This window comes from Rhynchophorus ferrugineus, unplaced genomic scaffold (genome assembly GCF_030347505.1).
Source record: "Rhynchophorus ferrugineus isolate W39M unplaced genomic scaffold, kcgeb_rfMv2 rfM6, whole genome shotgun sequence".
Taxonomy (NCBI): Eukaryota; Metazoa; Arthropoda; class Insecta; order Coleoptera; family Curculionidae; genus Rhynchophorus; species Rhynchophorus ferrugineus.
This window is the reverse complement of record NW_027472585.1, coordinates 19597088-19621515: the sequence shown is the minus strand read 5'-3', so window position 1 is coordinate 19621515 and position 24428 is coordinate 19597088. Positions and strand designations below refer to the sequence as shown.

General features: G+C 32.8%; 1 protein-coding gene across 1 annotated transcript in view; it reads left to right on the top strand.

Moving 5' to 3' along the window:
* Nucleotides 1-23537, top strand: part of LOC143198433 (facilitated trehalose transporter Tret1) — a 52180-nt gene extending 28643 nt beyond the window's left edge. Inside the window, exons 3-4 of the mRNA XM_076407631.1 lie at nucleotides 12400-12682; nucleotides 22215-23537. Coding sequence (XP_076263746.1) covers nucleotides 12400-12682; nucleotides 22215-23316 — 1385 coding nt within the window. The 3' untranslated portion in view covers nucleotides 23317-23537. The remainder of the gene's footprint in view (nucleotides 1-12399; nucleotides 12683-22214) is intronic.
* Nucleotides 23538-24428: the final 891 nt, after the last annotated feature.

The window sequence follows — 24428 nt, the reverse complement described above, 5'->3', positions numbered from 1 at the left end:
TAAAAGGAATTGCATTTTGGTTAAGCAATGATCTTCAACATTTGGGTCCATAGTCATCGTAAGAGCGGTTGTTGCATTAAAACTAATTTTTATTAAACCTTCATATTCTGGAAGACTCTAGTTTCTATTTAAACAAATAATATTTACCTTTGACTATATAAAAATAACGCTATAGCAACCTTAAAATTATACACAAAATTAGAAGAAAATAAACAAATATAACCTAAGATGTCTTACAAAATTTCAAATTGATAGAACGAAAAGTAATCTGTTATATTTACTTCCGGCCCTCTAGTGATTTAGACGCATAGTGAGAACATGATGCGATGTCCATTTAAGTCGCATTCTATAACTTTATGTTTTGTGACAAGGACAGTGGGCGAAAATGTTACCATAGTAGGGTAATTATTGTAGCTGTTAAAACTAATTTTAAAAACTCCCTCTCTCATTATAAGACAGTCAGTCAGCTCTCCTTATTAGGAAAAGTCGCTAATCAATTGTTTAGTAAGTTATTCTACAGGTTATGTAACCGATAAAAGATCCCTTAGTAAAGTAGCTCTTGCTATTTAAACAGACGCTATAGCGCTATAAAAATAGAATATGTTAATTGATGCTATCAGATGTTATAAGCATTATCGGCATAGCGAAAACCTAGTTTAAAATGAAAAGAAAGAAAAAAAGCTGCCATGTGGCCTGTGAGTGATGAGACATATAACATAAAGGAATAAAAACAAGCGATAAAAGTACCGATTAAAATACAAATTCCTTTCAAAGACGTAAAAACATATCAAACAATATTTCCTGTATGTCTCATCCCAGTCTAATTCTTTTCATTATGCATGGTAATGTACAGATAAAAGTTTATCTTTATTTAAGTTATCGCTATATATAATATTATTTGCGCTTAATGATGTGTGTTATATGTGGTTGTGTAATTTTTTTTTGTATAATACAATGTAATCTAAATACCCGACAATTTTATCTATATTGGGTGGTTTTATTTCTAACGGGTGTGTATAGCTTTGTTGATGTCTGGAAATTACAATTAGTGGGATGTCGTTTCCAATTTATTTGAATTAAACTTATTGAGCGAGTTTTCCGGTTCGGAAAATGGGAAAAACAGTTTTTGTTTCGGCAGCGTTATTGCTTTGATATCAGAATGCAATCACATATTTATACTTCAAAAGTCCAAATATTCTTTATATATATATATATATATATATATATATATATATATATATATATATATATATCGCTAAAATCGATTTGGATAATTTTGGTCTTGATTTTTGTCTCTTTGTGCAAGTCCAGGGAAGGTTTAAAAGGTGAATAGATATGAAAATGCTTGAAATAAAAATAACAATTTTGCTTTTCCTTCGATGTCGAGGATCGAATTCGACAATCTACGTGTGCGAGAACTTTCTTAACTTCGGTGATTTTTTGTGATAGTGACACTTTACTGCTAAGAGCGCGAGAACTTTTCTCACTTTGATTAATTACAATTTATAATGGCGAAGAAAAGACGAGCAGACTTAGTTCGTCGCTGTCATCAAATGTGCGAAGATGACCGGAGAGTGACAGATCAAGAAAATAGTCGTATTGCTATGTCAAAATTGAGTTCTTTAGAGAGTGACAATGAAGTAGATGGGCTTAGAATGCAACGAGCTCATGCATATCAAACACAACAACAGCGAGCACGACGTAATGAAATTGAGTGATTCCGCAGACACAGTGCTCCTGTGATCCTGGAACGAGCTACATTCCACTATGATGCGACAATAGATTATTGTGCTGACAAATATGTAACAATTGGGAGAAATGACAATAATTTGCAAGGCGTTAAAGTAAAGTGGTGAATCTACTGGATTATGTTGTGCTGGAGACATAGTAACATTGCTACAATTGGTCCCACCACCAGATCCTTTACGCTCTTTAGTTTCTTGGATTGGAAATGATTTTAAGCATTTCTTGACCAACATTCAGAAATATTACAGCTGTTTCCAGATTACATCATTTGGCGCTACACATATTATACAGGACAATTTCATGCCCATTTTCCCACAGTTGACCCAAATTGTTTGCAGTGGTTACCAAACACATGATACATGGACCTTGCGGAGTTTTCAACTACAATTCACCCTGTATGGTTGACGGTAAGTGTTTCAAGCGAGACCCAAGATGCCTGATTGCTGAAACCATAACGGGAAATGATGGATAACCATTGTATCGTCGGCGAATGCGGACAGTGGACGATCAGTAGTTGTGAAGGTAAGAGGACAAAATGTTGATGTAAACAATCGTTGGATTGTGCCATACGCGCCAATATTATCCAAAGCCTTTGAGACTCACATCAATGTGGAATATTGTAACTCTCTGAAATCGATAAAGTATATATGTAAATATGTTAACAAAGCTAGCGATATGGCCGTCTTTGCTGTAACCAATGCAAATAACGAAATATCATAGTACGAGATGGGTCGCTATATACGTAGCAACGAAACAATTTGGCGTATCTTTTCACTTGCGATCCATGAAAGACACCCTACAGTAGTCGATTTAGAAAATGGCCAGGAAGAAAAAAGTCGAGGATTCGAGATTGTCGAGGATCTCAATGCGACCATTCAGAATTTTGTTCCGGGACGGTAGGTTTCCTTCAAATCAGTCGACACCGTTATGAATAAAGACGACTTAGTCAACTATCCCACGGAGTTTTTAAATTCACTGCCATTGCCTGGATTACCACCTCACAACTTGAAGTTAAATGTAGGATCAGTTGTCATCATGCTGCGAAACATTAATCAACATCGACTGTGCAACGGAACAAGACTGGCTGGGAATAAGATGATGAATAACGTCATTGAGGCAACAATCCTAAAGGCAAAAATACAAAGGAGAAGATGTTTTGATCCCGCGTATACCGATGATTCCAACGGATTTACCATTTGATTTTAACCGTTTACGATTATTAGGTCTTTTATTTATCGATTGAGGCAATACGAAGTCTGCCGGGTCGGCAGTTGACCGGTAAACAAATCCCTTTGATCAACCTCAAGTTGGAAGTATCTTCAGATTAACAACTACATTTCTTTGATTTTGAGACAGTTCTGCATTTTGTCTAGCGCGATGTTTATATTTATACCCCTGATACGGATGCCGAGATGTTTCGGTAATTCTTCTTGAAGAATTGGGCATCCATCAAGTTTTATAATTATGTATTTATTATTTGGCCGGAACCTAAAATTAATGTGAATAGATTTATTACTTCCTGAGCTTTGTCTTCCAATCTGTAGTCCATTTGAGGATCTCAGGGACTACCACTTGCACTTTTTATATAACTGTGTGTAGAAAAATGTCTTTTATTGTAATGACTGTGTTATCGGTAAAAGTTCCAAGTACTGTAGGTTAGTTTAAGGACATCAAAAAGGTTTTTCGAAATTCTAATTGTTTCCATAGTTGTAACTCATATATACTTAGTATATGTATATATTCAGAAACAAGAAACAATTTATTAATTTAGCCTCCCGCTCTAAAACATATACATATGGACCGGGTATAGGACAATGTGAATTGCGAATTATTTAGCCGTTACCATTTTTAATTAAACACTATCATTAGTACTTAGGCACTTAGGCAGTTGAAAACAACGACAATTAAAAATAACGGCATAGTCGATAATAAATATATTTTAATTATTCTTTTACTTGGAAAAATGCATAAAATTCAGACATCCAGACCTTTGCTTAAGGAGGTGAGGTAAGAACACCGTTATCTTTACGTGTTTTAAGTAGATTTTTACTTTTATTTTTATCATTGGTAGCTGAAAAACAAAAGCTACGGAAAAAAGGCAACAAAATAAAACGTCTGAAGATAAAAATATTTTAAACAATATAACCCAAGGGTTAAAAAGGTAAATATTGGAAATTAAAAACAATTCCATAAATAGCTGTCTGATAAATCTAATACATGACATGGAAACAGACTATTCGCTCTGGAAAGCCACTAAATATCTGAAATAATCATGTCTATACAGCCTACTTATATGAGATCTATATGGAAATTGGGCATGCAACAATCAAGAAAGAGCGGAAGCATATACTGACAAAGTATAATTATTATAATTTTCCTCACAGAGAATGTGAAAATTCGATAATACAATTAGTCACGCTGAAAGCGTTAACTAATGTTATCAAGGTTGACATTAATCCAAAGATATCACCAGGAAATGACTTAATAATAGGACGATCGCTGCAAAAACTACCAGGAAAACTAAAATATATTCCAGACGTTTGGGAGATCGCTAAAATTATCATTATCCCAAAATCATTAAAATTATTAAATTAAATAAATAATCTCACCAGTTCGGGTTTATTAATATTCGACACTTGACCAGGTCCATGGAATAACAGATGCAATTAAAAAGCCCATGAAAAAGCCCAGCTATATTCTTACATATAGTAGCACAAGGAGCAGTATTCTGACCAATGTTAATTTAGGTTTGTACAAATCTTAATGAAGGTTTAACCGAAAAAATTTGAATCGACGAAACAGAACTTTTATACGAATTACAATTTATATAAAATTGCAATAAAATGTTACACCGTCTGTAGTGGAAACTAAATAATTTAGTTCATTCTTTCTTAAACAATCGATTGTTTCATGATGCAACGAGCAAGTGTACGCCTAAAACAAAGAAAGAAAACCTAAAACAAGAGATAATTCATTGTTTTTTGTTCTGGCCTAAAACCAGTCGGTGGAATACAGGACGCATAGCTGGTCGCGGATACTTCCCTGGAGTGACAAGTTGGGTCGGGTTATGTGGGACTGCCACTGGCCTTACCAATACACCAAACCGAAACTGTCTCACAGTTGACCCCTGTGGATCGCTACTGCTACTGCATTAAATTTGGCGATGTGGCACCCACTAACCGGGCAGCCGTTATTGGACAGGAGGACCCGACGAAAAAACAGATAGTGAAATTGCCTATAGATTCCCGAATTTTGGATTTAGAGAGGTCCACGGCACCATCGAGCAAGTGCATGACTTGGATGGTTGAACGTAAGAAAACGAACAATAGTGTTGCGCAGCCTTCCTTGACATTAACTAAGCATTCGACAAGATGTGACATAATGTGACAACTCTAGAAAATTAACGAAATGTTAACATACTCTTACTTCCTATTTTTAAAATCTTATCTTGAAAAAAAATTGCTACGACGTAAAATATAACTCCGACAACTATACCACAAGACACAAGACAGCATACTGGGAGCAATTCTTTATATAACATTCACAACAGATATTCTCACTCATAAGCACCACTACGACATATGCAGATGATATCGCGGTTAACAAACTCATCTCCATTGCTAGCATCACTTTCAATCACTATTCTGATTTATTCTTCAAACTTCCGTATCAAATTTCACTTAAATCTCGCTTTAATATTCGTCATCTGGATACACGTCAAGGGAATCACGATTGTATCCGAAAGGCCCCAACTACGCCAGCCTCTGATCGAAGCACGGCTGGAGCGATGATTAAAGCCAACATAGATAAATCGCTTCAAGTAACGTTAGACACGCAACACTTTTAGACACAGGTACGCATCTTGACCGACTTACTTGGCGCAAACATATATGAACCAAAAGGAAACAACTGGACTGCAAGCTTCGGAACATGTACTGCTTTATCGGACGCAAGTTACATTTGTCGGCTGCCAGTTAAAGGGTCATCTATAAAGCTATACTGAAGCCTGTATGGACGTATGGTATACAGTTACGGAACACAACCAGCCACAGTAATGTCGAAATACTGGAAAGGTTTCAAACTAAAACGATGAGGCCTATCCTCAATATTTCACCGTACATGAACAATAAATATGTGTGCCTAAATTCACATCTGCGAACACTGAAGGAAGAAACTGAGTAATACAGCAAAAACTATTAAGCCAGACTAGATTAATACATTAACCAGTTAGCTGCTGAACTGCAGGGAGTGGAGAGACTAATTTGCAGATAGAAAATGAGGATGGCATCAATGGGTGCACAACTCAGCTGAAGATATATCTCTCGATGAAAATCTGACAACATTGTATATTATTGTTTCAAGGAAACAGATTGCTAACAGGATATACTAAAAGACTATTTCTCAAACATTACTATTGCCTTATTGTTATTATTATTATTATTATTATTATTATTATTATTATTATTATTTATACCAATTAATGTAGCACAGCTGAGATATCATTCTCTAAATTAAAATTAATTTAGGATTACTTACGATCTGGAATGTGCCAGGAGCGTTTTTTTCTCGTCTTTTTCTATCAAATATGTTTATTTAAAATGGACATTCTAAATATATTTTATTTGACCTTTTGTTTTTTAATAATTTGGAATACGCATTATATAACTTTTTTTTTCTTCAAATGCGGCCGTTTTTCGGCGATTTCGTCCGTTAAACGGTCCAATAACGCTATGTTATAGCTGCTGTTGACGGTCCTTCCTTTTTCAAGGTCAATGAAAATTATTCCATGCGCATCCCAAAATACAGACGCCATAACCCTGCCAGCCGAGTGTTGCGTTTTGCCATGCTCTGGAGCGGGGTCATCGCGTGCAGTCCACTCGGATGACTGTCGATTGGACTTCAGATTGAAATGATGGAGCCATGTTTCATCCATTGTCACATATCGACGCAAAAACTCAGGTTTATTACGCTTAATCATTTTCAAACACTACTCCGAATCATCAACTCGTCATTGTTTTTAGTCAAAAGTGAGCTCGCACGGCGCCCACTTTGCACAGAGCTTTCTCATACCTGAATATTCGTGAGTGATATGACGTACATATTCGGTCAATATCTTTAGAATGTCTGCTGTTTCATTCAATTTCAATTTACAGTCATTCAAAATCATTTTGTGGATTTCTTAAAATGTTTTCGCCGGTAACAACCTTTTTTGGGCATTCACTGCGTTCACCGTCATCGGTGCTCATTTCACCACGTCTAAACTTAGCATACCAATCCTTGATGGTTGATTTTCCTGAGACAGTGCCCGGAAACTCGGCATCAAGCCAAGTTTTTGCTCCAACTGTAGTTTTTCCACCCAAAAAGCAATATTTTATCAATACTCGAAATTCCATTTTTATCCATTTTCTTCACAATAACAAAAGTTGCTTCACCCGAAATGCTATTATTCACAAACTAATGATCCAAAAGCTATCAAATTTATACATGCATCTTTGAGGGTTAGGGCTGACTAAAAACATATGATATAATTCTAGTAGCACCATCTATGTGTGAGGCAAGGGACTTTTCAATTGAACTGTTATACAATAATATTTTGTTATCTAATGCTAACTTGGAAGTCCAAGTTGTTTCCGTTTGGGGAGTGTGTGCTTGTTACTAGTTAGGCGTCGATCTAGGTGAATACCAATATATTTAGCATTCTCTGTTTGCGGGAGTTGAGAATTATTGATGTAGACTGGTGGACATGATCTACAGAGCGTAAAAGTTGTATAACTGGATTTCTAAATTTGAAGAAGCAATAATGGCCACATTTGCTGGGGTACCGTATTACTCGCTACAATTAACAATATTGGGACAATTATAAATAGAGCAGAAACAGCTGTCAATACATTACAATAACGAACTAGGACATGGAGAAAAATATCACATCAGGGAAGAAATTAACTAGTTTGCAAAAAACATCAAAATACACTGCATGAACATAAAAACATCGAAGTGATACAACTGCTGTGAACACGACAACAGAGCAGTCACCAGGAGGTTGAAGATATAAAATTTATTTTAACTAAAGCAATTATGTGTAAAAATTATGGAGTAAAACTGTGGTCTATACTAGTGGCAGTACATCTACTACATGGTAACCTAGTTTGTATCTGAAATCGTAGATTTGGACTTTTAGAACAAAAAGAAGAACAAATTACTAAGTAGTTGTAATGAAAACTAGTTGTAAAATATGTCATGTGCTTTTAAATAAAAAAATCTTACATATTCATAAGGTTTCACAGTATCTCACTACATCTTCTTGAAGTCAAAGCATGCACCAAAGCCTGCAAATTTCTTTCTCGACAGCATTCGTTCATTATCTTAGAGATAGTGCATAGTCATAAAAAACAATGTACAATATTCTCAACACTAAATTCATTGTCGTTTTATTCTTTTGCGTAGTCTTGATAAAATATCTGACATTGATATAACATCAACCATTGACAAATATTTTATATTCCAGTATAAGTCAAAAGTTTAGATAATAGACGCGTATTAAATGGATATAACTAAAAAGATGCAATTAAAAATTCCAAAAATGTCATAGTTAGCTATTCTGCTCACGTAACAACTACTATATAGTCAATGACCCATACCAGACTATCCAAAAGACAAGTGTCGTTTAGTCCAAGGCCGTAACAACGCATTCTTTTTAAAGCCATTTTGTATTTAAATTTATGACTAGCTGAGTTTCATTATCTACGTTCAAAACTAGTAGTAATGTTGCAAAAATCAATCAAAATGATTTAATGGATATTTTCTAGTCTTTTAGTAAATTTAGAATGATGTGGTAGGTGAAAGGACATTGCCTTGCCCTGTGCATGTATTATAGATTAGTGGGTATTAATATTTTCAGATAACGAAACGATTAGCAAATCCTTTTTGTTTTATGGAACCCAATATAAAACAATTACAAATGAACTATATCTAAAAAATTTACACCAAAAAACATTTATTTTAATATGTTAAAAGTAAAAAAACAATTTAACAAAAAATTGAACCGAATTCAAAAAATAAATAAGGAACTAAATAATCAAATTTAGATTTTTAATATATAATAATTTAGAATTTAAATTAAATTTAGAATAAAAAAAAGGTTTGAAAAAAATATGTACATAACAATTGTTGTAATAACTAAATAAAAATAAAGAAAAACTTTATTTAACCTATCTACTATGCGTATTTTATATTCTACTATATACATACAATTTAGCTCGATACTCACCTAAAATGTATTTATTTTCAATTTTATTTTAACTACTACCAACTTATTACTTTAAAGTCGGCGTGAAGTAACAAATTAGATTTGCTTAGGTGGCAATTTAATTTTGTGTATATGTCACAAAATTATATTATTATTTGTGTATTGTTTGAGTTCGGCATCGACTTCAAACTGATCAGTTGGTAGAAATTAAAATAATATTGTAAATAGATAAATAAGTTTAGAAAGGTATTGAGCAAAATTGTGTGTATATAGTTGAATATAAAATACGAGAAGTACATAAGGGTTTTGTTTATATTTATTTAACTATGACAACGATTATTATATACACATTTTATTTTTTTTGTTTCGTGCTAAAAATCAAAGTTTGATTATTTTTTATTTTTTGGTGAGTTCCTTATATATCTTTTGAAATCAATTCAATTTTTTTGTTAAAAATATTTTATTTTACTCTTTCTAGTTATTATATTAAGTATTATAATGTTTAGACCAAGAAAAGTTGTAGCCCGTATGAGGAAAAATAGGAATGAAAAACAATGATTGAAAATAAACAACGCTTCAGCCCCCCCGCTGCTTAGACTAAGTGATTTGACAAATGATCTAACCAAACTAGAACAACAACAAGTTGTTGCCCCCGTCAGATTTTCCATTACATCAGTTCAGCAATAACATTATACACAAATATCTGATCTTTTAGATAAAAAAAATATGTGAAAACTTTGTACACGTCTTTAAAATTTCGGTTTTCCTTCGATTTCCCCTCTTTCATCTGAACAGATCCTGAGTTGGTTCCAATGGGACCACCTTGGAAGTGCACTCTTTCGAGTAAAAAAATAATAATTGACGGATAAATCGATGAACATACATTAAAAAAATAAACAGCCGAACATAGATCTTCCTCCTTTTTTGAAGTCGGTTAAAAAACACTCTTTCGTTCATAAACTTCTAATATAAACGGCTGAAATGTTATTGCTGTTTTTTTTTAATCATTACAATTCAATATTGTGTCCGTGAGAGGTGTTGGCCTAGTCGGGATAACATCTAATCTTAATCTGAATTTATTTGAATAATGATACGTTCTGACAAAAATAATCAAGGTTAAGAGAACCTTTTTTCTTACATCAGGTTATTCACTCCTGAAATCAACCGAAAGTTTATTGTTTTTTTTATTATATGGAGAACAATGGGTAACAGCTATTTCTTATGACAATTATTATCTACGTGACATGTCTTCAGCAGGACTGTAAGCACATCACTTCAGCAACTGGTTTCCTGTGTAAAATATCTTATTCTCCTTCTTCCTATTTCTGCAACTATCCAGTAGTCAGATCGTAGGTAGTAAACGTGTTCGTCTATACACTTCATTGTTATCACGATATTTAGCTGATTGGTATATATTGTTATTGTTGTGCACTGACACACTTTCGAAATACGTAATATCAATCATTTGAATTATAGTCCTTATTTATAAGTGATAAACGTATAGGCCGATATGACGTGACCTTTTTTTTCGGGTTTGAGAATCATAATGATTTCAATAATTTTGAATTATTAGTGAAATAATACATTTAAAATATTACTTTTAACTTTTCTTTTGGTTTTTTTCTTTTACATAAATTCCCTTTTCTTAATGGGTTGAATTATTTTTAATAGGGGAATGTAGAGAGTGGGCAATTTTATTTTCTTCATCTGTAAATATGTCAGACAGGAAGGGTTTAAGAACATTTTTAGATGAGTACAGTCGATTACAACTTTACTTGTTCGTAGCCCAATTATTGTCATTGTTTTTAACTGGTATTATTACGTTGTCACAATTAGCGTTAGATTTTTCCAGTTATTCTAAAATTCCTTGATTTTACCGTTGTAGGTTAGTTCTTTCAACACATTTTATTGCTCTGTAAAATTTTCTCTTCCATTTTTATTTATAGCACATTTTCATAGCTTACTTCGTTTGATAAGATCTAGGAATCCTAATAAAGGGTTAGAATTTGTTGGGCTTACCACGCTGGTTCTTGTGAATTTTTTGTTATATTTATTGCTGATTTTCTCTCAATTTTTAAAAGCTAGTTTGGAAAAATCATTCTATCTACCTTTTCTCTAAAATATCCAGCTAGTTTTGTTGTTACACAGAGAATGGGGCTTATATCTGTGGTGGCAATTTTGACTGATAATTTAAGACTGATATTATTGCTGGGTAATTATGAGACAATAGATAAAAGCATGATTCTGCTCTAAACTTTTTTATAATGTAATATCGTAGTCATAGTGTATATGTAGGTTTTCACACCGCCCATTGCTTTGATTAATTCCCTTTGATGTTATCAACCTTGTACAACTTGAAATGTACAATTTCTCGCGATATTCAAACGCAGCTCTATTGATGTACATATGATCATAACATATGATCACATTGTTAACAGTATTGGCATCGGGTTAGAACTACAACGATATTTGGAATTTTTAATCTCCTCGTAAATGAACGAGGAGATTGAGTTCAATTTTTTTAATTAATCTCTTAGATTTTAAACAATCTGCCCGTGAGCAGTAAGAATTATAATATAATTTCCGTATACAATATAACTCTACTGACATATAGAAGATCGCTTCAGTATATGATATGATGAACATAAAATTAAAATCTATTCCTTATTCTAGATACTATCCCAACTTATTCTAAAGACTAGTTAAACTTATTTTCTAAATTATTATATCTCACTCTATGTGTCTGTTGAGCTCAAAATGAACAATTGTTTATATTTATCGAAGTTAATTTCCTACAAGCCCTTTTCCGTGATTTACTATACATGCCGCAAATATAGTTTTTATGTAAGCTAATATATTATATTTTTAATATACCTTAAATATTGATATTTAACAAATAGCAAATACACTCTATTGCGTCGCCACAAAGATTTACATATTTAGCAGTCTCTATTTTATTTACGAAAGTTATAGAGCATTATTTTCCCTAGAACGTACCCATTCATAAGATCGCTAAATGTATTTATGTTTAAATTAATTTTGAAACCATAAGTATTTGAAAAATAATTACGAAATACGCCAGAGTCGGGCATTTGAAATACAAATTACAAAATACATTTTTAAGAAGTAAGTGAAATACAAGTGTCAAATATGTATTTGTATTTCAATTATGTATTTTAAGTATAATTCATTCAAATACTACCCAAACCTGGATACACTAGCGTACTCACCAGATAAAGTGCCATCTGACTATCACTCGCTAGGTCTATGCTATCGATTCGTTTATATTGTACCAATGTTTCTTAATAAATGTCTTTTTAAACTAAACAAATTATCAGAAGACATGCAAGTATCTGACATTGTGATGATACCTTAGGAAACATAAGCTAAAAATAATTTTGTTTTAGGTAACCTTGCTCTGGTGACCGATGGAATGCACTATGGTTGGCCCTCACCTACACTGCCTCAGATACTTAACAATACAGATTCTCCATTGTCCATAACGAATGACGAAGGTGCACTGATGGCTGTGATGCCCCTATTGGGCGCTGTGATAGGAGCAGTGGCAGCTTCCTTTATCGTAGATTACTTCGGAAGAAAAAAAACTATAATGTACACGGCGGTACCGTTCTTCCTGGCATGGAAAATGATCGCCTTTGCTACCTCAGCTAAATATCTATATATCGCCAGGTAATTTTGCATTGTAGTTAATCATATTTGCTATACGTGCTATACCACTAACACTACCCAACCAAATATAAATATACTTTTATAAAGAAATTAACAGAAACATATTATAGTTAAAGAATACATAACAGATATGACAAAGACAAAACTATTAGCTGCAGTTTAACAACGTTTAAAGTACGATTTTTTATGAACATTTTCTTAATTATTTGTTAAACATATGTTATAGTCCGTTCAACAGTGAATTCACATCATCTAAATTAATGACGTCAAAACGTAGCAAAGTTGTCGCATCAACTCTGGTTTAACTTGGACAAATTCTAATCTAAAATGAAACAAAAATACTGTTATCAAATATAATTTAATTTAATATTATAGTGCATCTAATGGGTATATTATCGAAGGACTTAAAACTTCAATTAATTATACAGGTTTAATGGTGTGTAGGTTATGGTTGTGTTTTATTATAGTTACATTTAGCGTTGGGAACTAACGACTGAAAACAGTCGATAGTCGCAAAATAGTCGAAACAGTCGGTAGTTAAAAACATAGCGTCTGAAAATAGTAATTACTATTTTCAGTCAAATGCACGATTCTACTTTTTTTTTCATTCGTGATGTCAGACGAACATGTAGGAATTCTTGTCTGTATAAATTGTGAGATAGGAAAGGAAGGAGATAAATGCTTGGAGCAGTTAATATTAAATGTGTTTATATTTTCCGATGATAGTATAAGCGAGACAGAGATGTATATATATTCATTCACGTGCTAATTTTAAAAAAGGAAAGGAAAAAAAAACTAATTTCTATTAACATGCAATCAATAATATAATTTTAAAGGAAGTAGGATTACTTTTATACTGAATATTTTGTGAATTTGTAAAAAGGAATGGAATAATAATACCACAAATGTTTTATCGTGTTTTATTATATTAATTGCTATTTTTAAATAACATAGTATAATAAATATAAATAGTACAATACAACTTAAACAAAACCTAGAGACCAAAGATGTTCAATAATCATAACTACTAAATAAAAAATACATAACTACTAAAATGGTCGTACAATAACTACCAGATACTTTTTAAATAAAAGTTTTATTTATTTTTGAACGGAAATATTTTTAAATTACTGGTCTCTCGTGAGGCGATTTCTTCGATCGTTAATTATTTGCTCAGATTTTGAAAAAACTCGTTCCGAGGGGACAGAAGTTGCGGGTATAGAGGAATATTTTACGTGTAACTGATATAATTCAGGTAGTGTCATTTTATGGGCTTGCCAAAAATCCAATGGGTTTTCTAAACGCCCAATAAATGGCATTTCCAAATACTGTTTAATCTATAAAGTTGCTGCAGTACTTGGAGTAATTACTTCTTTCATTTTAGTCATTTTTTTATCAAAATATCTCCAGATGTCAATACATTTTTGGTCAGTAGTTCTATCTTGAATTAAGAGTTGTGGAACTATATTTGTGATAACTTCTTGTATCGCCTCAGCATTATTTGTAATACCAAATCCTGTTCCAAATCTAAGATCTAAAAATATGGATTTCCCGCATATCGTATTCATTTCTAATATTGCCAGTCTTTTATTGACGACATCTAATAGACAATTTTGTAATTTTTTCCCCATTCATTTGTTAAAATTCTGGATTTGAATGTCGCAGTCTTCTTATTAACGGTATAATTAAAGACATCGTGGGATATCTTTCACCAGATAACTCCGTGATTTATGCTCATAATTTCAATGGGCTTTAAAGTTGAACACATTCTGTTAAGATAGTCCATTCGTCAACAAATAAAAACTGTGCTGCTCTTCTTAATAGCAATCAAGATAAATTGTTGAATAGTAATATCGAGTTTTCCTATCAGAAAATGTATTTATTACAAATATTTAATATACTTTATTCACCTCTTTACCGTTACTATTTTTAAAAGAAATTGAAGAACTGCTACTGCAAAAAATTCTTCAAATCTTTTGGAATTGATGCAATTTCTGAAACCTTTGGAATCTAATTTTAGTTTTCAAGATTTTAGGAAAAAACTTTTGACAAACAAAAGGCTTGGACAAAAATCGTGAAAGTTTATTAAAAAATTATTACCTATTATGCCAACCCAAAGTATTACCTATTATGTCAAAAGTATCTTACTATTTATCATTTACAATTTTACTTTTTTGCCCTCGAAAACTAGCGTGCCAAAATGCTGGTATATTAATTTACAATATACAGTTATTCACAAGCAAACTATAAAAAAACATAAAACTACAAATATTACATTATTAAATACAATAAAAATGCACATTGTTAAAAATCCAAAAGTAAACGACTGAAACAGTCGATAGTAAATAGTAATAAAATCAGTCGGACCAAAAATAGCGACTGAAAGAGTCGATAGTAAAAAGTAGTAAATTACTAAACAGTCGATAGTGTATTTCAGTAGATTGTTCCCAACATTAGTTACATTGAACTCTTTTGCACAGCAACTATGAGGTAGATTTCTAGGCACGTCTTTTTATACGTAGAGGTATTCCCTACACACCTATTCCAGCTAATTCACAAATGTATGTCCAAGTAATGCATTGTACTTTAATTAGAGTGCATATTTACCTTTTATGGTTTGTATTGTTATTTTTTGTTTACTTGTTTTCTTCGATACAGTGTTTCCTTGTAAAGTCAGTTTGATATCACTGTATTTCTTCTGTTACTACATGTGTAAATTTTTTTGATAAAATTTTATTTATTTAATCACTTCGTTGTCCATAATGCATTTGTCATATCTGCGAAACAGTTAGTATTTCTTTCATTAAGTCCTGAGCCACTTCCAATATAAACCTAGTTCACGATTCTGTCATTTGTTAATTTCAAGTCAATCAAATAGTGTTATTATAGACAATCCTTCTTTCTATATATCCAAACAGTTCTGCTTGCATATTTTTCTGAACCTGCATTTTTGTTGTACCAATTCTTACGTGTGTGTCTATATCTACCATACCACATAATAATTCGATCTAATTAATTACGCAGTGATGGGGAGGAAGACGTTACACTCTATGGCCATATTGTTTATCCGTCCGATCTACTGTTTATCTTGTTGCATGCCTATTTCTAAAAAAGTAAATTATATATAACGTAATTAAATATTTCATTTATATTTACTTATTTATATATTGTTTCACTCGCTTACTGATATATTGTTTTGTTTTTTTTGGTAGATTTTTGTCGAAAAACTCCACTAACTCAATATTAAACTGATTACTATTTCATGGTTTTCATTGTAAAAACTATAGATATTTCCTATAAATTGCCGGGAGAGGAAGTCGAGTAAACAGATCGGATATAGACCAAATTTCGTACCTTGTCAGTTTATCGAGGAACGAATTAAATGTCGAAAGCATGTTATTGTCATTTTTATTCATTTTCGTTCTACGTTCAGCCTATACAGTGGCCCTTACTTTCGAAATTAGGAGTTAATAAATTAAGTCAGTTTTAACCTTCAAAAATTAACCTATGGTAATAAAAGTTCCTCAGACATCTTACGATGGTTCCATTATTTGTCAACTGATATTCGCCAAAGATATGTAGTCTTTTCATTACTCTTCATCATACCAGGTGTACTGAAAAGAAATAGATGAAGAATAGGCTTAAATATGAAATGTTATGATTTGACACATATGTCATTTTATACTGATATCAAGCTTCAAGGCTATTGGTGTTATATTTTGCGAAAGTAACACTGTCATATAATTATACCTCCTTGAAAATGTCAGGTCTTGTACCTAAAAACGTGCATTCAGGATTGTTTTGATAGAAACTTACGGTAAGAATAATCTAATCTTAAAAATACGTGAGTGGTTTAGAAGATGGAAGATGAGTCAATTGAATGACAGCCAAATGTAAAATAGAAAAATGATCTGTGAAATGCTTCTTCAAAGGTCCGATGATACTGTAGTTATAAGTTATTTTTGCATCGAATACTGACGGGTGTTGAAAAGTGGATTTATTTTAAAAACCCAAAAAATCATGGTTACCACTTGGCCAAGCAGGCTTAAGACTAAAGCGATTTGGCCTTGGAGTGGAACAGCCATCTGTGCGGTGTTTAGTGGGACCAGAGTTGATTTTGAAGTGTTGAAACCTAGTGAGACAGTGACCAGTGAGTGACTAGTAAGTCGCGATCAATAGCAAATCATAACTTTAAATATGCATCGCACGGAAAATGTCCAGACTGTGCCCGAAGACACGGTAAAGTAATTTTACAGCACGATTATGCCCGTAAGCATTAAAAGCACTTGGATGGACATTTATCACGCCCGCCGTACTCTATAGATCTTACGCCATGCGATTATCAACTTGTCAAAACAGTGGGACACGCGCTTGCAGAGCAACACTTTATCAATTTCGAAACAGAAAATATGTAGGTGGACAAACAGTTCTTTTTGGGATGGCATAAATTACCTGAAAGCTGGGAAAGATGTATAGAATCAAATGGCCAGTACTTTGAATAAATGCATTTTTCTATTTTCTTTAAAATATTATAGTTTTATAAAAAGTCGGTGATGACTTTCCGGCGCACCTGGTAGTAGTGAATGTAATTATATGGTCATCATTAAGTGGTTAGATTATTCATATTTAGACAGTTAGTAAGCGCCGATCAAAAAAGGAATTTTAAAATGTTGAATATAGAAGACATAATAGCACTAGATCTAAACGCCCCTTTATGTTGATCTTAGAATTTTTAAATCTAAAATATTCTCACTGTTGAGCAGTGTAATTCACTTTATTGTCATATCATTTCATTGATCAATCAAGACAGTAGATTAAAAATGTAAATACAGCAGGTTTTTTATGCTGACGCAACGATATTGATTTGTAACTTTCTCCATTTAATATGTTAACATAAAAACACGATCGGATATGGTGTAAAACTTAAGAAACGAAATAATGAGTGTCACTGTAAGTCTGTGTGTTGTTGTTATTTTTGCTCAAAAGTGTGTTAAATAAACTGGGTTGACACAAACCGAAAATTCGTATTGCGAAAAATGAAATATTTGCTCAATTTGAACGAACATGACAGAAACTGATCAAGAGGCTTTCTGTTTCCTTTAGAGGGCTATTTTGGTGGTACTGTTGCGTCATCACAATTGTCGGCTTTAATTTAAACAGTTTAAAAGTCGCGATTTTTATGTCAATTACAAATAACGGCCTAGGTAACCAAAAAAAGTTACTAAACGGCCTATAGAGAAAACTTATTCGACGACAAGCCAGCCTAAAACTTTCAGGCGGCTTAGCAATTGCAATCCAGATTTACCAAATCCAGACCAGCTGTCAAGAACTTAATTTCAAGAGAATTATTAGAAAAGAGGCATTAATAACAGTGTGACTTATTATTATTAAATGAAAATAGAAAATAATTTTGTATGTTGCGAAATTTTTGTTTGTAGGATTGAGAAACTTTTATATACTATTTGTTTATAATTTAAAAATATTTACAGATTTTTCACACTACGAGGTAAGGAAACTATTAAGACATAGAAGGTCTTGTTATAAATATCACTACATAGTATAAAACAAAGTCGCCTGTTCTGTCCCTATATCCCGATGTGCGCTTAAATCTTTAAAACTACGCAACGGATTTTGATGCGGTTTTTTTCAATAGATAGAGTGATTCAAGAGGAAGGTTTATATGTATAATACATGCATAATATACTAAGGCAACATTGCTAATTTTAGAGGTTTCTAACGTGATGTTGTAAATTAACCTATTTTTTTAGGCTTATTTAGCAATTAGCAAAAACGCTGCCTAACCCTACGAGTTAGATCAAATTAATGTACTACAGTATTGTACACCATAAAAAGGTCTACAAAAAAGTCCGCGATGGTATATGTTTATCTTTTAATCCTTATCGAATTAAGTACCTTAAATACAGTGTGCAATTAATATAGATCAATATGGTTCCTTACAGCATGTAAATTAAACAAATATTTTCGGAGATTTTTTTATTACAAATTTAAAATTTGCGTTTGAAAATGTGTAATGTAATAAAAATTGTATGAATTTAGATATTCCAAAGATAGCAGGAAATCTTCATAGTAAGTATAGGGGAAGAGGAATTGTTTTACTCCAAATTTAATGCGTGCAGGCCAAGGGCAGTAATGAATGAACCAAAAATACTGGATCGATTTTAATCATGTTTTCATTGAGTGACATAGGCATATATATTTTATGCCCGTGCAAAGTCGGAGCGAATTACATTATATTACATTTAACATTGTGTTTTAATATATATATTAATTGAATTAAACATTTTGTTTTAATTATCTCACTCCTACGAACTGAAGTTTGATTGTTAGTACAGCTAGGCGTTTAAGAGTTGATCCCTCTATAGGTAGAGGTCTATGAATTTCTGATATCAATTTTGAATATTATTCCAAATTAAATAAAACAGTGGACTACATGATACAGTAATATAATATATATTTATTTCATTTTCTATGATAACATTAACAAGATGGACTAAATCTAAAATGCGGCCACATTGTTATAGAAAACAAATAAACAATGAAATCCCAGAAAAACAATGCTTATAAGATTGATTAAAAAAAATTCGCAACATGAAGCAGTGTAGATGTTGCAAAATATATTAATAGTAAAAATTACAAAATCAAACAAAATTTTCATATAATTAATTATAGATGTATATTTAAAAAAGCTATATCAAAATATAATTATTTAACATTAATTTATACCACTAGATTAAGAATATGATATTACAAAGTAAAGAAATGAAGACATAACAAGATTATACAGCATTAGAGGTGGTTTAGACATTTATTTACGTTGTTGAAATGTGTCATATTTTATAAGTTCAATTTTGTTTTATTTCTTTTATTTATATTAATATTAGCTGCTAGTGTTACGTCAGCTGTTATTTAAATAATATTTCGAATTATTTAACGAGGAATAAAAACTTATGTTTACCAATAATTTCAAACAATTTGTTGAAATAGGCAAACATTTTCATTAATCATTTTAGAGTAATATAGGGTATATAATCACCTTGGAATGAATTACATTTAAGACAAATACAGCTTAAAAAATCTACAGTCAAACATAGAACCTCTTCCTCTTTTGAAGTCGGTTAATAATGATATAAATGAAGAATTGTGCTTTGACTTTCGAACTATTCCAAACAAAACGTTTTCCATTTTCATTGAAATATGAACAGAGGTTGGCTATTATTCCAGATTACGGTTGAAACTTATGATTGGTTGATAAGCAACACAAGAAAACAGTAAACAATTTCGCAAAATCGTTCTGAATGATCGAAAAGTGCAGTTGCGTGAGTTAAGTAACATCTTAAAGATATCAAAAGAACGTGTTAGTTTTATATTACATGAGCATTTGTCTATGAGACAGCTGTGTTCAAAGTGGGGCCGCGTGTGCTCACTGTTACAATAACAAGAACGTGTTGAGGATTCTGGGCAGTATTTGGTTATATTTAAGCTCCCGAGAGCACAATAATCTGCTGGAAAAGTTATAACCTCGGTATTTTAGGATGTGAGTAGTGTAATAATTATTGACTATCTTGAGAAGGGAAATACCGTTAACACTGAATATTATATATCTACAGTGGAGCGTTTGAAGGCCGAAATTACATAGAAAGACCGTATATGGCAAAATAAAAGTTTGTTTCATGAAGTCAACGTACCGCGCCACAAGTCAGTCAAAACAATGGCAAAACCACATGAATTTAACTTCGAATTGCTTCTATCTCATATTCGTTATATTTTGTTCGCAGCGACTAATGGCTGTTCGCAAATCTCAGAAATATGCTCACCGGTAAGGAACTGATGAGTATTTTGAGGCAAAAGATAAATTCTTCTACAAAAGTGGTATCGAAATATTAAAATGGAGATTACGCTGATGACTAAAGCTAATTTTGAATAAAACAAAACGCGTTTCCTTTATTACGCCCGGGATTTTTCAGTCCATGTGTTTATTAATAGCGATAATCCTGTTAATAGATGACAACTCTCTGCCAGACGTTGCTAAAGTTATGTAAAAGATACATTGTTGCAGTTCAAATACTGAGAGAATCAATAGTAAAAGCAAATTAACTTAAAAGTCACAAAATGTGATAATTAGCTACAGAATAGTTCCGTATAAGCATAAAGCAAAATATTTGAGGATAATATTGTATGCCAAGCTCAAGTAGAATAACATTTTATGAAGAAAGAAACAGGTCAAACTTGAGGTTATACATAAGGGTATTTATGGTTAGTGAAGTCAGTTTGCGAAAAAATACTAAGTAAAATTGGGTGAACATAAAAATTTATCCGGAGGTTTAGAGGGTAGAAGTGCATGAAAATTATGCCAGTCTGGACATGTTTCACACACGTTCAAACAATTTTTAACATCTACTGCTCTATTAATATTCCAATTCAATGTTATTGCACGTTTTAAATTATCATAATCAATCCACAGATCTCAATAAATATTCCGCTCTTAGAGTCACCGAACATTCCATATTCTTACCATCATAGTCGATGGACTCTAAGACGATGATTAGATGTTATTCTCCTATTTCTTAGTTGGTTTAATATGATATTATCACATCTTAAACGAATAATTTTAATTGTAATACGACCTTACCGTAAAACACGCAGAATTTGTCTTACGTATCGCATCTGAAATAGCTAAAGCTTCGAATTATTAGACTGTATCAATGTCCTATTGTTGGGGCTATAGAGTTATTCTTACAGTATTTTATTTCTTCTACACACGCCATCTTAGAGATGTGAAATCTTCTACACTACTGTCATTTTCTTCCCCTCTATAGATGATCCCAGGAACTTGAACTCCTAACTTGTAAGACTGAAATAGCAAGTGAATGGGACAAACTGTTTTTCATTCGTGTACAGCTAAATGGAACCACGGTAAGATGTCGGAAGAGGTTGAATAATTTTTAGGAGAGTTTTACAAATAGATATGGGACTTATACTTCGGTAGTTAGTGACTTGGAAATTTTATCATTTTCCTTCACTTTGGTTTTAAGGCATATACCTATATATTTAAAGATGCCTCACTGCTTGCACGCTCAGTTCATAAATTATATCTATTTTTAACCGTAAAACTTTATCATATCACTTGAGAGATACTCAATTCTTCAAGCAGAATCAACGAAATACCTCGGCATCTATCTCGATGGTAGATTAAATTAGAAACTTAGTGGATAGTAGATATTGAAAAGTTGGCCAAAGAGGTTAAATCATTAAATTATAAAACCTATTGAGACTTAGGTGATGCGCAAATGTGGGCTTGTACCAAAACATCAAATTAATTAGTAATACAATGCTGTATAATAACATGTTCTGCTATCTATATGGGAGAATATTTTCAATTGCTTAAGATGAGGCCTTTGAAACATGAAATGAAGTTACTAAATCATAGAAGACCACACCAACTTAAGTTTATAATAAGCATATCTAATAAAAAATGCAACAATATTATTAAAAAAATTTCTTCTTTTCATAGGCTGATTGCTGGTATTGCCGATGGAGTTTCCTTCACCGCCGTGCCCATGTACATTGGTGAAATCGCGGACCCCAAGGTGCGAGGCTTTCTCGGCTCCAGCTGTTCTGTATCTTGGATCCTGGGATTCCTGATTATCAATCTCTTGGGCTCTTACCTAAGTATTAAATTGACCGCCATAGTATCCTCGTCTTTGTGCATTATAGCGTTTTTTACGTTCATGTTCATGCCCGAAAGTCCCTATTACCTCCTCATGAAGAACCAGACGGAAGAAGCGAGGATAAGCTTGAGGAAGTTCCGAGGAAATGTGAGCGTGACCGAGGAAATGGAACGGATAAAGGCGTCCATTCAAAGCACCAGCAAAGCTCGAGGGAAGTTCACGGATCTTTTCACCATACCCAGCAACAGGAAGGCGTTAATTATCGTTGGAGGACTAAGAGGGTTCCAGCAGTTCAGCGGCACAACCGCCATCACCTTCTACGCCCAGGAAATTTTTAAACTGGCCGGCAGCGACGTGTCGCCCAAGGAAGCGTCGATTATCTACTTTGCGGTTATGTTCGTCATGACTATCGTATCGTCAGTTATTGTGGATAAAGCTGGAAGAAAACCCTTGCTTGTTATTTCGATAACCGGCTCGGTATTAGCGTTATTCATCGAGGGTACTTATTTCTACATCAAAGACGTTAAAAATGCGGACATAACTGCTTTCGAGTGGGTACCTGTAGCTGGACTCATCATGTTCGTCATTCTATTCAGCCTTGGTATGCAAAGTATACCAATATGTCTGCTGGGTGAATTGTTCCCTACCAGCGTTAAAGCCTACGCTTTGTGTCTAGCGGATGTCTACTATAGTTTTGTAGCCACCATAGCGTCCAAGTTCCTTCAAGTCATGAAGGATAACTACGGAATACACATGGCGTTCTACGGTTTCACTATTTGCTCAATCCTCGGTCTTATATTCATCATTTTCGTCGTTCCCGAAACAAAGGGAAAGAATCTGGAAGAGATCCAGAGGTTCCTTCGAGGCGAACCCGTACACGCCGACGTGGAACTCCAGGCTATGAAGCCAAAAACCGATGACGAGGTTAACCAAAACGTGGACTAAACCATTGGTTTCCGACGATTTCATATATTGTGTTCTTCAAGTCAAGTGCCTCGTTCGTCCATTTTTTTACGTATTTTTTTCTTGCGCTTCTGCAAGAGACAAGTATTTTTTTTATAGGAATGTTTTTTTAATGAACATGGTGCAACTAAGGTACAATGTATTTTAAATGTTGATCTCTTTATTGTATATAAAGAACTTTAAATTTATTAAAGATTATGAAAGTGAATTGTTAGTTTTATTCTAAATAAGCTAAACATAGGTGGATGTTGAAAAGGAATGTAATAAACAATATACAATCATTCCAAAATTCTTTTGTTTGTGTTAGAGAAACGAAAAAAAATTTTATATAAATATTGCCTACATTTAGAAACAAAAGTCCATCAACGACTTTACAAAATCTGTGTCTGTAGACATGCCTTAATATATCAAGTTCTCCTATGCTTACTTCACCTGATAACTGGTTAGTTTTTTTATTTTACTTGAATTCAATGATAACCTTTAGTGCATACATTGTCTATACGGAAGTATTATTCAAAATGTTTTACGTAGCAAGCCGTAAAAATTGATAAAATCACATTATTCAGTCAAATATGTGTCACTTGACCTCAACCTGGTGAAGTAATCTAACTATAATGGTATTTGGTTTACTCTTGTTGAAGGCTTGGATTTAGTTAATATTTTACGTAGAATTTTGAGAATATATAGCCAGCATAACAGCGAATATAACATTCCTTTCCATCTTGGCATTTTTATCTTGTATAAACATATACTGATTTCATTCACAAGATTATTACGGACTTATATAGACAATAAACAAAACAAATGAAGCCTACATTCAAATGTTATTAACTACATGCAAATGTTAATTAAGTAATATTGCCAATTTTAGACATAATAAAAGGTACCTAAAATGGTAAATACATACAATTGAATGATATTATTGTTGTGAATAAATTACCGATATTCAAACTATACTGGCTGATTCCCGCCTTATAATAGTATTTTGCTTTGGAACCAAAATACACATACACTGTTTGGCTTTTTAGCTATGTGTAATTAATTTAGGGGCCCTGGTACTATTGATGTACTGTAAAAAATCTAATCACAACACA